The 17038-nt window shown below is 38.8% G+C and overlaps 1 protein-coding gene across 1 annotated transcript in view; it reads right to left on the reverse strand.

Moving 5' to 3' along the window:
* Positions 1-17038, reverse strand: part of LOC104471144 (multiple PDZ domain protein-like) — a gene marked incomplete at both ends in the record, with an annotated part of 47086 nt that overhangs the window by 2647 nt on the left and 27401 nt on the right. Inside the window, 8 exons of the mRNA XM_010086380.1 lie at positions 4129-4306; positions 5729-5803; positions 5896-5988; positions 7093-7173; positions 7519-7609; positions 7881-7972; positions 10044-10240; positions 10848-11010. Coding sequence (XP_010084682.1) covers positions 4129-4306; positions 5729-5803; positions 5896-5988; positions 7093-7173; positions 7519-7609; positions 7881-7972; positions 10044-10240; positions 10848-11010 — 970 coding nt within the window. The remainder of the gene's footprint in view (positions 1-4128; positions 4307-5728; positions 5804-5895; positions 5989-7092; positions 7174-7518; positions 7610-7880; positions 7973-10043; positions 10241-10847; positions 11011-17038) is intronic.

Consider the following 17038-nt stretch of genomic DNA (forward strand, 5'->3'; position numbering starts at 1 on the left):
GAAGGGGAAATAAGGAAGACCCGCGAACTACAGGCTGGTCAGTCTCACCTACGTGTCCAGCAAGATCATGGAGCAGATCCTCCTGGAAACTGTGCTAAGGCACATGGAAAATGGTGACTGGTAACAGCCAACATGACTTCACAAAGGGCAAATCAGGCCTGACAAATTTGGTGGCCTCCTACAGCAGGGTCACAGTATCAGTGGATAAAGGAACAGCAACTGACATCTTATATCTGGACTTGTGCAAAGCATTTGACATTGTCTCACATGACATCCTTGTCTCTAAATTGGAGAGACATTGATTTCATGGATGAACCAGCTGGTGGATAAGGAATTGGCTGAATGGTTGCACTCAAAGAGTTGTGGTCAATGGCTCAATGTCCAAGTGGAGACAGGTGACAAATGGCAATCCACAGGCATCGGTATTGGGATTGGTGTTAACATCTTTGTTGGAGACATGGACGGTGCGATCAAGGGCAACTTCAGCAAGTTTGCAGATGACACCAAGAGGTGTGGTGCAGTCAACATGCTGGAGGGAAGGAATGCCATCCAGAGGGACCCGGACAGGCTGGAGAGGTGGGCCCAGGCAAACCTCATGAAGTTCAATAAGGCCAAGTGCAAAGTTCTGCATGTGGATTGAGGCCATCCCAAGCACAAATACAGGCTGGGCGGAGAATGGATTGAGAGCATCCCTGAGGAGAAGGACTTCTGGGTGCTGGTTGATGAGAAGCTCAACATGGCCCGGCATTGTGTGCTTGCAGCCCAGAAAGCCAACTGTATACCGGTCTGCATCACAAGAAGTGTGACCTGCAAGTCAAGGTAAATGATTTTTCATCTCTACTCCACTCTCGTGAGACCCTACCTGGAGTACCGTGTCCAGCTGTGGGGAACCCAACATAAGTAAGACATGGACCTATTGAAGTGGGTCCAGAGGAGGATCACAGAAAAGATCAGAGGGCTGGAGCACCTCCAATATGAGAACAGACTGAGAGAGCTGGGGGTCTTTAGCCTAGAGAAGAGATGCCTCCGGGGCGACCTTATAAAAACCTTCCAGTACTCTCTATGAGGGAGTGCAGTGACAGAATGAGGAGTAACATTTTTTACATTTAGATTAGACACTAGGAGAAAATACTTTTCCGTGAAGGTGGTGAGGCACTGGAACAGGTTGCCCAGAGAAGCTGTGGATGCCCCACCCTTTGAGGGGTTCAAGGCCAGGCTGGATGAGGCTTTGAGCAACCTGGTCTAGTGGGAGGTGTCCCTGCCTGCGGCAGTGGGTTTGGAAACAGATGATCTTTAAGGTTTCTTCCAACCCAAACCATTCTATGATTCTATGAAAACAGCATTTTTAGAGGCCATTGACAGCTTTACAGTAACAGATGAACAGCTGACCTGCGGAGAATGATGCTGCCAACTTTCTCTTGTCCTCAAACATTTTGACTGCAGTCGTTCTGTTCTTATACCATCAACTAGTCGGATCACGGTTTTGAGTTTACTGATAAAACATCACACAGAATGTGCTGTATTTGTACTACCAAATTCACTCTTAAAGTGTGGATAGCCAAAAAAGTATTGTGCAGAACAGATTCTATTTAGGATCCAATTTAATTTAAACATCTATACCAGCAACTATGCAATGTAGATCAGATACAAATGAAGTACACGGTATGTACTAAACGCATGGATTCAAGAAGGTCAGCCCTGCAGTTTTGCAGCCAGTCAAGTCAAGGTCCATCTAACTAAATATTCCATCTCAGAATCAGATCTGTACCATCAGAAAAAAATGTTACGTATGAATGCACAGGTCCAGCAACCCATGGTCAAGTCAAAGGTTTTCTACATATCATTACATTTAGAGGCCCTCAAAAATAACTTTTTTAAACTAGTCCAACTTTTAACTGGCCACTGACACAGCTTTTGGAAGCATTAAGTTTCTCAGTGCAAATATGCATTCTCATAATGCAAACATACATGGTATCCTTACGTAGAATTTATCTGTAAATTCACTATCTCTGGTATGTTGCAAACGGACCTTTGCTTCAGTATTTCAGTCAGTTCTGTATCCGTTCAAGAAAAAAAAAGCTAAAAATACTAGGAAGGGATATTGTGTAGCAATTAAAGGAAAGAATCTGCAGTTGAAACATCTGGCATGTTGAGATTAGCTGTATCACTGATGTCCTCTGTGCTTTAAAGAAACATCAAAATTACATTTTTCCAAAAATAGGCATCTAGATCCTTTTAAGGCACTTTAAAAGGGAACTGATCAAAAAAAGTCCACTGAAACTAACAGAAGACTTGACCATTCAGAAATATTCATTTATGTTAGACAGATACTGAGGTATAGTGTCAGCAATAGGTCCTGCAGGAACAGTAAGCCTCAAAACCAAGACGGTAATTAAGACTTTTTAAGGGTAAAGCTTCTGTGTGAGTATAGAAGAGGTTACTCTACTGCTCTGTTAGGCAAGTTCTTCGCATCTATGATGAGCAACTGCTCATGCTTAGTTCAAGCTAAGCAGGGAAGTCAAGGCTTAAGTATAATAATTTTGTCCAGAGAACATAAAATGTACATGAAATACATGAACTGAAGAACTAGAAGTGAGTCTTGGTTGACCTTACCCAGGTAGCTGCATCAGTATTGGGCCCAAAATTGCCTACATGACACTGCTGGAAACACTGAAGTTGGGTAAAGATGTAGTAGAAATCAGACCAATACGGAAAAAGTAGTTAGCAACAGGTTGACTGTTTGGAAGGAGTCTGCGCAGAGAAAACAAGGTGTGGGGCAGCAAAAAAGGTGGGTTTGTTAAAAGAAAGCTCAGAAATAAATTATAAAATCAGGAGGAGAACCAAGAGGAGGGAGATCTTCCAGTTGGGTTGGAGATGCCTGTAAACGGTAGTGAAGCCAAGCTGCAATCACAAATCGCCAGGATGCTGGAGGGAGTCAGAGGGCTGGAGCACCTCCCCTGTGAGGACAGGCTGAGAGAGTCGGGTTATTCAGCCTGAAGAGAAGGCGACCCTGAGGAGAACTAACAGCAGCCTTTCAGTACCTAAAGGGGGCCTACAGAAGAGACTGGGAAACACTGTTTATCAGGGAGTGTAGTGACAGGACAAGGGGTAACAGTTATAAGCTGGAAGAGGGTAGATTTAGACTAGCTATCAGGAAGAAATTTTTCACTGTGAGGGTGGTGAGGCACTGGAACAGGTTGCCCAGGGAAGCTGTGGATGCCCCATCCCTGGAGGTGTTCACAGCCAGGCTGGATGAGGCTTTGAGCAACCTGGTCTAGTGGGAGGTGTCCCCGCCCATGGCAGGGGGTTTGGAACTCAATGATCTTTAAGGTCCCTTTCAACCCTAGCCATTCCATGATTCTATGAGTACTGCTGAAATCTCCATCAGGTCTTTATCCCCAAGACTTGGTGAGGCAAGGTGGAGATGGAGGGGATAGACTTGGAGAAAGCAATAGATTTTACCCTACAACTAAATGCAGAAGGGAAGACAATAGACTTATTACCTAGTAGGGCTCCCATGTGTTTCTTAAGATATAGGCGTATAACTGTGTATAAATACTACTTCTAGTAATAAACAATAGAAATGTGACTCAGTAATACTTGCAGTGATGTACATGTAATTTAACTGTGATGTACACAGTACTCAATGAAGTTATTAGCTTCTTAGTACTGTGTTGCTTAACCAATAACCACCATCAATCAGTCACATCTCGACTCTCCATTCTAAAGGGGTTGAGTCAAGCATGGCTAGTCACAAATGGCAAGACAGTCTCAACCATTCCTTTGTTCTGGGAAAGATGACATGACTTTTTATCCCTCATTTAAAGGAATGCCTCCTACTTAGTTCTCGACAACCATGACAGAGACACCTGCTTCACAGCCTTTGGGAAGGAGGAGGAAATCTCTCCATCCTCCCGCCTCTACAACAGGCCAGTGGGAGGGCAAGAGGTAGGTCTTCAGTGTGGAGCCTCACTGATTTATTTAGATGGATCTGTAACTCAAAAAGGCTAGAAAGTGCAGCTCAGACGACAGCTAAGTGCATACAAAAAGAGAAAACCTGTTTACAAGCTGGGTCTTAATTTTTATGTCACAACCCCAGTGAAGACAGACATACAAGGAGAACCTTACTTTTGACTGCTTCTGGTTCTGGTGAGCTGGAAGAGGGAACTGTTGACAGTGGCTGCATATTCCTCCTCTCTGCTGGGGCAGTGCTGGAAGGCGCTGGTGCTGTGGTCAGGCTATCCGTCTCTGCTGAGTTGATTGTAAGCCTCACCATAGCTTTGGAAGTCTTCAGGAGACTAATAAACTGAATGATAAAGAGAAAAGCTGGTGAAGAGCGTAACCAGACTGTTCAGTTGTAAAACAAAAATAAAGCAGAACAACAACTGCAAACTGGAGCTACAAGTCACAATCCCGTAGGTCTTCTTGGTAATGAACAAAGACAAATATCGATGCTTTTTATAAGAAACAGCAATAGAGTTAACTGTGGGTCAAACCTGGCTGATGTTAATCAAGTAGCTTCCATAAAACTTAATCAAACTATACCAGATGAGAATGTGGCAGTCTTTCTATGGCTTCTCTGGACAGAATACTATGTTTATAGCGATTACTAAAAAAAAAAAATGGGAAAACTAGTATTGTCTTTTAATGCTTGGGTGGTGCCCAATTCTCATCCCACAGAATTCAATGTCAAAACATCTACTGATTAACATAAATGTGCTACTGCCATCCTAGCTCCTTAATCAGAGGCACAGCTGGAAGGAAAACCTGAAAATATTATCTGAACTACGTGAGGGAGAGGACACCAAGGTGTAATGCAAAATCTAGCTTAAAAGGATACTGAAAAACCTTCAAAATTAATTGCTATCTCACAGAAAAGATACCAAATCCTCCCCTGACTTTACATTACAGTAGACGTATTTTCAGAAATTACTTACTCAGTCTCTCTGCCTCTTCTTCTAAAGCCTACCTACTTCTCTACAGACAACTTCACCCTCTCTTATTCATTTACTGCTTCAAAGAGAGTAAAATGGATGCTCTCCTAATTGCCCTTTAACAAACAGAAAATTATCTCATGCCTAAAGAATCACTTTCTTTTGTAGCAAGGCAGGTGCTAGAAAAAGCCCTCCTCAATTTGTTACAGAACCCAAACTGAGTTTCCAGAGCTACAAGTTAAAAATAAATCTTGTTATTTAAGAATGGAGAAAGTTTTATCCAAAGGGTTGGAATACCAGGCTTGGAATATAGTGATGTAATTGTTACAGATACTCCCCATGTATAAGCACAGTTCATGACCTGATTTACCACTGACACAACCCACTCATGTAAATTTACACATATTAATTACACTGGTGCTAATACTTTTAAAGTGGAGTAGCTATGAAGAGTTATTATTGAGCAATAGTTCATGGCTTTTAGACAACAACTGAGTGCCTCTCAGTCATCAGATCTGAACCACATGTGAAAAAAATCACATTTGCAGCACAGAGATAGACAGTTCATATCGTGTAGTAATGTAAAATAGCAGCTGAGCTTTAAAGTCAAACTTTAGCTTTTTCTGTAGTAGTTTCCTTATCCAGACAATGCCTGCAGATCTTTGGTTCTTTAGCCAGTTTTGAAAATGAAGTCAGAATATAGTCACAAAAACCTCACTGGTTTGTTCAAGACACAAACACCTCCTACGTTAAGTGATGTGTTTTCTTCAACATTCCTGACACTTCAGAAGCACCTTTTCTACTGGATATCCCACAACAATTTCATCATCCACTGCCAGGATCTGATCTCCAACTTTGATTCGTCCATCCTGGAAACAACAAAGAATAAAAAATACTAGCACTGGATGCTACTCCAAAAAACATTTTTCATTCTCTATTTGGATTTTAAATGTTCTCACACCTTTGCTGCTGCACCATGATCTGTTAAGCTCTTAATAACTACTCCATTAATTGTGTCTTCTTCACTAATGGCAATTCCCAAACCTCCTTGATCCTGGGGCAAACAGAAAAAATACAAATGGTTAAGTACTGTGTTTATCAAAATGTTAGAGTCCATTCAGTAAAGACTAGTTAAGCCTTCAGATAAAACAAAATTTTGAGTTTTCACAATGCATCAATATTTTGGTTTAAATTAATCTATTTATGAAATAGATTTTGCCAACCTACCAACAATATATTGGCTACCAAGATAACACTTCTAAATTCAAATCCACTCCCTTGAAACTTACAAAGTCAATTGCGATTCAGTTGTTAAACTGATAAATAGGAGTAAGAAACACAAAATATTTCAAAACTATGAATTGAGGTAAACAAAACTTAAGTTATATAGCTTGCATTCATTATTTGAAACCACAGAGAAACACACACAGGAGTGGAAAATACAGAGGATGGAAAAATGCATGCTCTTCCCATGAAATTAATAAATGTTTGTGGCACAGTGAAATGTCCCTAATGCTTTCATGTAGAATTAAATCATTCAGATTCCATCACCTGTAAGATATTCTCCTGACAAATAATGGAAGGCTAGATGCCTTCAAAGGAGAAAAACTTGCCAACAGTCTGCAAGTCTCTACCCTCATGTCCACTGAATGCAACTGACTTCTCCATTTCAGTAAGCAGGAGGAGAAATTTTTCCACTCTCATTTGGGAGCTTCATAGTTGTAGAACACCTGGCCATCTTCCCCCAGCTGCACAATTTCCACTAAATATACATGTTGTTTGGGGGAATCTGGTGCTTACAATCTGCTAATTAATTTACTTTGAACAACTAAGGCAATGATTTTACCAGAGGCACCACCAGCAGCTGGTTACCAAAAGTTTTGCAAATAGGACAAGAGGTGACGTCTTCCAGAGACACACAGGAACTGGCAAATTTATGTGAAGTTAAAGAGACTCATGAGGTTGCCAAAGACAGTTATTAAGTCAGGAAAACTTTGGGGTCCATTCACAAATAGGAAGAGACAACCTCTAGAAATCCCTATTCTGACTTCCAGTAAGTAAGGGACAAAGTTTGTTTGCCATAAGAGGGACTCCTTTTCAAAAGGGTGAGCTGGTGAATACAAATATGGTTGATGTAAATTTAATTTTCAGCACATACCTTAGGGAGTTCCACATACTGAATGTTTTTACATGAACTCAAGTCAGAACAAGCACTGGAGTTTGCGGCACTGATACCGATCTAATAGAAAATGAAAAAATAACTGTGAGCAACGTTCAACATTTTGCATCAAAATAAAAGTAGTGCACAAGCATTTAAAGTGGGTCCGATCATTTTCTGGATTCATTTAAACTGCTATAACCCTATTCAAGGGAATGTCAGATTTACTTCATAGTTTAGATGAACATAAAGTAAAACAGAATTGAGCACAGCTGTACTAAATTCAGCAGCTTTACTAAAATCTCATTTGTTACTTACTTGGATTTCTGTTTCTTTTGCAGTATTTGCTAAGCAGACAGGGCACTCCTCTACTCAGAAAAAATATTAGTATCTCAGTAAAACGAGAAGACGAAAAATGTACTTTACCTCTTGATGCTGAAGTGTCCCTGAAGTACCCTGTGAAGGCTCTACTGACTTTGCTGGGCAAACAGCCATCTGATTTACTGCATCTTTATTTCTACAATAGATTCAGTCAAATAATGTAGTAAGAATGTAGCATCATATTTCTTAGAACAAGTTTAGGCCTAGCCCTTTCTTTTACTTTATCTCTGGCACTCACAATGCAAATATCAAAACAGAAAACTCAAGACATATTTAACTAGTATTAAGAAGTGGGTTCAAAAGCACATCCACCTTACCAAAATTTAAAATAAATGAGAAACACTCTGTGCAGAACTTGAGTATATTAAAAATAAGCCATTTTTGACAAAACTTGAACCAGAACTTACCTGACAAAGATTATTTTCACTTTGGATGGTGCACATTTGATTATTGAGGAAGCATTCTGATGAGTTCTTCCATACAGTATTTGCCCATTTATCTATACATAGGAAAGCAGCAATTATTTCTCAAAATATTTTAATTCCCTTAAACTATTTTTAAGCCTTAAAAAAATCCATTATCCCACATCACTGGCTAAAGTATAATTCTCTTAAAACAACAGAGTATGTCATGTCCTGCTTTCACTCTCTTCTTGCAGTACAAAATTCCTTATGGCTTGGTTTCAGACTAACACTGTCACAGTGCTAAAAATGTCCTTCTCTGAGTTATACTGGGTTGACTTGGCACATCATCTATTCCCACCTGTCATTGATCGCCTCATGACCGATGTAGTGATAAAGCAGGGCCATAGGAAATTCCAACCACAACAAATAAATTAACTACTTATATCCAGCAACGAGATCGCTATTATTTACCCAATCTCAGCTTTGAGCCAGGCACTTTATACACAGAAGTCTGAACACTGGTGCATTTACAATCTGAAGATTTGACCTGACAATCATTATCTTCATTTGGCAGAGCAGACTCACTGAAACCCCCTGAAGCTCCTATATTCAGATATGAGTGAAGGTATCAGCATGAATTTGCAGAATAAGGCCATTATTTGTTCACATTTTATCAGATGCATTTGTTCTTGGAAATGGAAAACTGCAGTGCAGAAGACCACTCTAAGAAAGGGTAAATGACTGGAAAAGGACAGCTTTACCTACACAAAGGGAAAATGTGACACACACCACAGCAGTACTAATACAAGCACAGATAAAAATGAACAGCAACAGATGTGAGACACTGAACTGAGGGCTGAGCACAACAGCAACCCCTCAGCTCCCACACAGGCTGCGTCCACCAGGCATGGTCACAGGATACTGAACCCTGTCATGTACACTAGAGGTGACAATCCAGATGCAGCACTGCTTCCAGTGTTTGCTTATGAAAACCATGGTCAGGCTGTCAGCTGGGGGATGGGGCATGGCCCACCACAGCTAATGGACAGCTACTTGGGAACGTATGGAGCAAGCTTGGATGTCTCCTCTCAGAAGAAGTTGAGACAATCTCTTTGCATCAGTTTGCAGGTACGGACAGAGAGCAAGAAATCACATGAAAGCAGACTCAGACAGATGTGTTTCAATGTGTTCTGAGGATATTCAGCATCTGCAACATCAAGGTTTTAAAAACAGGCATTTTACCTGCTTCAAGAGAACCATCTAGCAAGTAACACTGGACTTCGCAACTAACAGGTCCCTCCATAAGACCAGGTTCACAGTGCTACAAAACCCTTAGTTTCTCTCCTAGTCAGCAACTGCCAGGCTACATAGTGTCTCTCAGTGTCTCCCTCAAGTTTTGCTCAGTCTCGCTATTTCCTCCCTGTACCATCTCCCCAGTGCATCCTCAAACACCTCCATGTACAGTTCTGAAGTTACAAAAAGCATTTCTGTGAGGGTAATGTTACCTACTGCTGTCAGAAAGAATGGGAAAAGCTACAGCAGAGAATACATCTGAAAGTATAATCAACTGAACTGTAGTAATATAAAAATATATTTTATACTCATATACATACTGGTAAAGTTAGCTGTGTGTTCAGCAGTTGAGTCCCTTCACAAAGTCACTAGCAAACAACCTGAATGTGTCATGAGATGAAAGTCCATAATAAAAATGGATCTGTTCCTGTTTCCCCAATTTAATTTAAATTTTATATGTTACATAACATAAAAATAATCTGGTATTATCACACAGCAGACAGAGAAGTAATGAGAAAGTCCGGAGCACTCCACAGATGGATGGACTAAAGGACTCCAATATTTTCCACGGTCTGCAGTGCACTGCCCTTCCACACATCTCCATAACACAGAAACTGCTGTCATTCCCCATTTTTATCCATTTTAAATAACACACACACACCTTACCTAGTGCTACTGTAACCAGGAAAAAAAGTCCCAGCTGCAACTATTTGGCATAAATCAGAATGAAAATCTGGTAGCATAGTGATGTTTACTTGGATAAGTTGGTTATTTCCAAGTCCACTGAAGAACATATATAGCAGTAAGAATATAATATTTTAGTGCATTTTAAGTCAGTATGTTTGGGTTTCAGTATAAGTGGCAAAAACTCACCTCTAGTAACTCATCTGCAATCTGCAACCTGCCATCCTTTCCAGCTGCTCCATTTGGATCAATTCCCACTATAAAGACACTCATCTTGGATCGGTCTTTGTTACCAGCAAGACTAAGTCCCAGACCTGTCCTTCCTTTTTCCAGCTCAATCATGTGTAGCTCACCCGGTAGATTTCCATAGCGTTGCACGATCTTTTCTAAATGTAAAAGTGTGGGCAGCAGAGGCTGGAGTTACATTAGAAAATTCCACATGTCACCTAGAGAGTCAAGATAAGTGTCCAGTGGGCAGTATTTAAGAGAAGAATCCCAAAATGGATGAGAAAATTTTAAGTGTACACCACACTTTCTTTTAAGCTAAGCCTTAGGTGACTTAGAACAATATTTCTAATTTCTTGTTTTCCTTCTAGCTTCAGAAAACATTAAACCTCCTCTTAAAAAAAATATTTTCACACATGAAAGCAATAATCTTCCCTCCAGTAACATCTTCAGGTAACAGAAGCTACCACATCAATCACTGCCATCAGTTACCTAGAGTACAGAGGAATTCTGCAAGTAACCCTACATATGAAACAATAAATCTGGGCCATGGAGGAAAACAGAGATTGGAGTGCAGTGAAGGAGAACAAATAAATTTTATATTTCAGCATGTGCATCTGACCAAGCACAACTGAAAGCTGACAGCAACACTTAACAACCACGAGGCACACAAGAACAAAGTAGTTCAAACTGGACCCCCCGTATCTTCTGCTACAGTACTACTTCAACACTGAATATTTCGAACATTATCACAAAGGCTAAACTTACTCCAGCTGTAACCAAACTCATCTTCCTTCTCCACATCCTCTTGGACTCTGATAGAAGATGACTGTGCAACATCACAGCTCATTCCTGAAAATGCTGAAGGAGGGGGCAGAGGCAAGTTACAGAGCGAAGTCTTTTCTGGCTCTAAATCAGACTGACTGAATGCCTGTGGATAATAAGAAAAATAGAGTGGCTAAGCAGATGCAGGCTCTGTGTAGGGGAAACTAGCATACAAAAATGTTGAAATGGCAATGACTTTGGCTTTGAAGTTTAAACACCTAGCAGCTGGAATTCTAAATGAATAACATGGCACAGAAAGGCTGCAAGAGATTAAAGACAGAAACAAACACCAGGCAAGGTAACAGATAACATCACTCCAAAATGGTTTTGAAAGCAAACAGAACTCACAATAAAAGCCCAATTCAGTAAAGTTTTATGTGCCACTTTACATTTCAGAAAAAGTCTCTTAAAAAGACTCAAGTGATTTTTTTTTTAATGCCGCATTTGTAAAAAACTCCTACTTCATTTTATTTTTAAAGGCCACCACGCATCTCTTCCTACAATATGCTTTAGAAGCCAAATACAAGGAAGGGAAAGGAAATAAAGAACTTGATGCTTTTAAAAATGCTTCCAGAAAAAAAAAAAAAGTCATTTATTAACTGAAAGGACAATTTAAAATGAAAATGAAACAGATGATAACTGAATAAATCCACAGTAACTGGACTTTTTCAGTCTTATTTACTGGTTTCCTATAAGCTGCACAGAAGAGATTAAATAAAGGAGCATACAGATTAAATCACAAAGGAGAAAAATAATTCTGGTCTTGATGTACGTGGTCTATTCATAGTCACAAAAAGTTAAAAGTATAAACATATGGCTACTGCAACATAATGCTTAAATGCCCAAATCCACAATCTGGCAAGCCTCCATGCAAGTTAGTTTCCCTGAGGAATACGGACTCTGATCAGCGATTTGGCTAAGTGTTTGTAATTTGTATCATTTTGGCTCGCTCAGAGCAAACATGCAGGCAAGAAACTAATGTCTGAATATCATCATTCTGAAGCTTATGCATGCCCAACAGACTTTGATACTTGGCAGATTAGATGTTGATGTAAACAACAAAAACTTTAGATGAAAACCAGGTATTTCTCTAACACTAGGATTTTCAGGTGTTGCCCTAGCTTCTCAGCCCTATTCTCATCATTTCAGCTTTCATTACCTCCATTAGCAAAAGTTTGAACACAGTATCTCAGATGGTGTTTCTGGGTGCCAAAAACAGCAAGACAATTTCTTCATCAGAGGCAACAGTGTCATGAATAACAACATACACCTTGGAAGACTTCAATCTGCTTTAAACTGAAGGTGTTGAAAAAATAGAAAGTTATCAATTTAGTCATACTGAGATTTAAGGAAAGTCCCAGGGAAAATGAGTTACTGTCATTCTCTGTATACTCCAAAGATATAAAGAAAACTCAACTTCAGTTCCCTCATTCTGCTTCTGCTTGATAAAAGATTTTCCTTTCATTCAGGAATTTGTGCTAGGAGCTTAACTAAGATATCATTAAATGTCAAAAGTGTGGGAAGTTTTAATATGGCACCCAAGGGAATCATTTATATAAAAAAAATGCCATATAAATGCCACATATCTTTTTATCATTGTATAAGTCACGTTAACCTGTGCCTCAAATCTAAGACAATGCCATCCTGCTGAGATGATATCTTGCATCACTAAGTCTCATGTAAGAATTATTTATAGTTTATGCCAATTATACTGTAAAACATGCTAGCAGTTACAGTAAACCTCAACCGAAGCAGCAAAATTATAGCAAAGACATTGTTACCCATAAGAATCAGAGTAGGCTAGAAACATTACTTAATAACATTCAAAGTGATTTTTCATAATCAAAAATTCATGTATCCCCCACGGATAAGAGTTGGTGACAGACCTCTACCTCAAAGACTGGCAAAGGAGAGAGTAGTTCTAGAAACACCAATTTTTTAGAGTGCTTCCTAGAGTTTTAACTAGAAAGCTACATTATATACTGAAAAAATGAGGAAATACAGTGTGAGAGCAGACCAGATCAGCAGATCTCACAGTAGCCTCTGTGTTTTAAAACCAAAATTAACGGATTATGTTAGCGGTACTTTGGGTAAATGACAGTGTTCAAGAACTCTGCAAATTTAAAGAAAACATGACCAAAATAAAGAACAAAAAATTGCCATCAAGGATCTCTGAAGATCTATAAGGTGTGGATGCATGCATACATCCTGACAGATTAGCCCTTATAAACTGCAGCCACCATAATCTGATGAAAAATGCTTCTTTCTGTACTTCTGTGCATGCGTACATAAACCTCAACATGCCTGATGTTTAAGGAAATGCCAAAACAACAGTAGAAGCAAGGCTGCTTTGTGAAAAGGGTAAAAAGGATGTTACAATGCCTGTTGGGTGGAGGGGACCACGTTCTGCCTCAGAACTCAGCCTGCCACACATGCACTGCCAGCAGCAGAAGCTAGTCTCCGCAGCTTACACACACATAAGACTTTTTATCCCTGAATCGGGCCACACACAAAAAACCTAAAATGCTTTAACTCATGAAATACTTTCCGTGTGCCACAGCACAGTATTTCATTTAAAATGCAAAGCACCAGACCCATTTGGTCACCAGCGTCACTCCAATCACAGCCAAGCAAATATTAAAACCGGCAGCAAGTCTGGAGCAGTATCACTTTCAACAAAGGAGGCACACGCAGAGGAAGAAGCAGTACTCTGGAAGGTATCACAGGCCATGTACAAACATACAGCACACATACAATAGGACCCACTCACTGGAATCAAGACAAACCTTGAACGGTGTGGGAGCAAAAGGGTTAGTTGGGGAACAACGGAAGGTAACCCTAATTGGATTCAATATCTCCTACAGTAACAGAAAACAGCAATCCACATGTTACAGCATCTTTGTCAATACACAGTACTATTAATGAATAACTCATTTTCAGCTATGGATTCATCTTACTAACCACAGCAATGTTATTAACTCCACTTATAAATGGACAAAAGTATTAAAGGGGTTATTAAGGACTGAAGATTCAGCAAAGTTTCCTACTGTACAATAACCTTAGTTCAGCAGAAGCAGACAGAGACGACAAGAGGCCATTCTTATCTCAATATTAAAAAGGAATTATGCAGAAATTGCAAAAATATTAGGCTTTCTCCAAAAATACATGCTTCTTTTTTCAGAAATACTTTTGAAAATATAGAAAATACAAGCAATCATCTGTTATGATTCTACTCCCTCTCCTCTGAAATGTAACAAAGACAGATTTCAAAAATATACATGCAATTATATACTACATATCATATCATAAATTTTCATTGTACATTTGATATATTTGACAACATGGGAAAACAGACAAAGGGCACAATCACTCCCAAGATATATAGCCAGCTAGAAATTATTTTATTAAATCAGAAATGCATTCACACAAGAATTAAGCCTTTATTATTTTGTTAGAGACTAACTGTTCCCAATATGAATAACATGCAGCAAGCACTAACCACAAAAAACAGAATCTGATTTTTTCATATTTCCAAAGATGTCAGCATCCTGTTCACGGTGCATTCAAAGAATTTTCAAGAAGCAGAGAAAAAATATTTTCAGCATCATAATACGAAAGCTGTTAATCTTTTTTTTCATGCAAAAAGCAAAAAAATATATATCAAAGCTGGAAAGTCCTAACCACATAAAAAGAAAATGGAATACAGAGCAGCAAAACACCTCCCGCTGATGAGAGAGTTACACTCAGGTGGATATTTTAACATATACCACAGAGACTGATTTTGTAATTGAGCACCTACTCTTTTGGTAGCTCTGATTAGGCCAGATTTGGTGGGTATGATAATGAGCTGGCATTTTTTAACTTCTTCAAAACTTTTCTATGTACATGCGTGTCTGTGTCTTTGTAATTCACTACACAGAATTTCCACTCTCATCAGCAAGGTATTTGACACAAATTTACATAAAAGACTTTAAAGACAGAGAGACACAAACAGCAAAGAAGCACACATAAAATGTTTGGTGTGTCAAAAGCAGACAGCAAGTCATCATCCAACCTTCTTAATGCTGAACTGAGAAGAATCAGCAAACGGGTTAGTGCTGCTGAAGACAGCTGGCCTATAGAAAAGACTGTTCTGCGAGAAAGGCAGGGAAGGGCTCTAAAAGGAAAATGTAATAAAAACTAAGCAAAAACATTTTAAAAAGAACCCTTTGTGACTCACAAAACAAAACACACTTTTTAGCAGTTTGAGGTAACCAAACAACGTCTGCTTCCCGCACTTCCCTACAGACATCAGAAGGTAAGCGAAACTGCATTTGCCCTGTGTTTGTATCAGCTATGTTTAGCAGATAGTAGAGAAAAAGCACCAATCCTCACACCCGTTCTAGCTCACAAAGTGCATAAAGTACAGAATGCAGCAGCATGAACAACACAAAATTTACTTGCTGTGCTATTTGTACAATTTGTGCAAGCAACTCAGCATATGGGATACTCTTGCCCATTAGTTAATTATAAAATTGTGGATATCTGGATTAGAATAAAAGGTTTATTTTTATTTTGAAAATCACAGATTAATTCTCGTAATTTGATTTACCTCTTGAGGTGACACACTCATTGTTAATTTCACAAAAGAGAAGGTTTAGGAATATTGGGCATCTCTAAACAGGCTTCATAGCTAATAACCACTTTTACAGCTCACTTTGTATGTGTGTGCATGCATCTATAATTCACTGAATTTATAGTTTAATAAAAGTAAATTTTCTAGTCTTCTCCTTAAACAATGCAAGATACTTCTTTATTATTACTTAACATAAAAAGAGTTTTCATGTTCAGACAAGATTAAAGGATGTAATGTGACCATTTATATTCCTTATGCAGTTTTTGTACTGTACTCTATTTGTGATCAGAACCTGTTTAATAAAGATAGGACAGCCCTGATTTTGCACACTGTGTTGGAAATACTGTTCAATGTATACTTAAAAGTAAGTTTTACAGTATGTATATCCATCTGGCAATTGCTTCCATGTCTTAGGGCTGGAAGTTCAACACTGCTGGAAACTAAGCATAGTAAGTGGAATGGAATGTGAAAGGCTTGCAGCATCAACTGATACATTTACATCATGGCAATTTAATCCAGATATATGTTACTGCTTGAATATTTTCTTAAAGCATTTTGGTTTTCTAAATGTTCCTGAAAATAGAAAATGCATCCCTAAACATTTATGCTCAAATATCATTTTGCAAAACAAAAAGTAATGTAATTTGGTAAGACAACGTATGTCTTGGTTCTACAGTATCTTCAGCAATGAGAAAGTAGAGTTGTGCATGAACAAGTTTTCTTCACTGATGAGTCACCCACAGTCAATAGCCAGTTCCCCTACAGTACAACGTTTTCTGTTTACACATGTGATTCACATTTGATTTTGTCTTTTATAGAAGTTTGGGAAAAGAAATTTGCCTATTACACTTTAACCATTACATTTGTCATCTGCACAAAATTTTAAATTGTATCTTGATGAAACTTTGAGCAACTGAAATAAGCATCACAAACATTTTGTATATAAATACTGAAATTCTAGTAAAAGAGAAAAACAAAGATAAGTCACAGTAATTAAAAATCTTGCCTTTTGTATTTTTTCATTATGACATAGCACCTAAAAATACTACTGCTAGCTCAAATTCTAATCCATGCAACAGCATTGCACTGATATGGCCTGACTGCTGTAATAAAACATGGAGCATTTGAATCTGCCTAAACAGATAGGTTTTAAACTGTGCACATGAAGCATGCTGTCTTGTACAGTCTAGGACCAGAAAAGCAAATGCTAAAATAAAGGGTATTTTTCCTTTTACCCTTATTTTGTAAAACAAAACCTAAAATAACAGGATTTATTTTACCTTTTTTTTTTTTTTTCAACTAACTTGTGTTCAGCATTTTATTAATGTGTCCAGGATGCTAGGGTATCTAGAAACCAGCTAGCACTTCATATAGCATAAAGCTGTAACCCTACAAATTATCTGGGATCATAACCCTGGTGACTGATTAATTCTTACTCAGAAATACGCAGAACAGTATCAGTATGAAACACAGATTTGTTGGATAACTGCTTGCTAGCAAAACTAGCAATTAGATTTTC

This window comes from Pterocles gutturalis, unplaced genomic scaffold (genome assembly GCF_000699245.1).
Source record: "Pterocles gutturalis isolate BGI_N339 unplaced genomic scaffold, ASM69924v1 scaffold3096, whole genome shotgun sequence".
Taxonomy (NCBI): Eukaryota; Metazoa; Chordata; class Aves; order Pterocliformes; family Pteroclidae; genus Pterocles; species Pterocles gutturalis.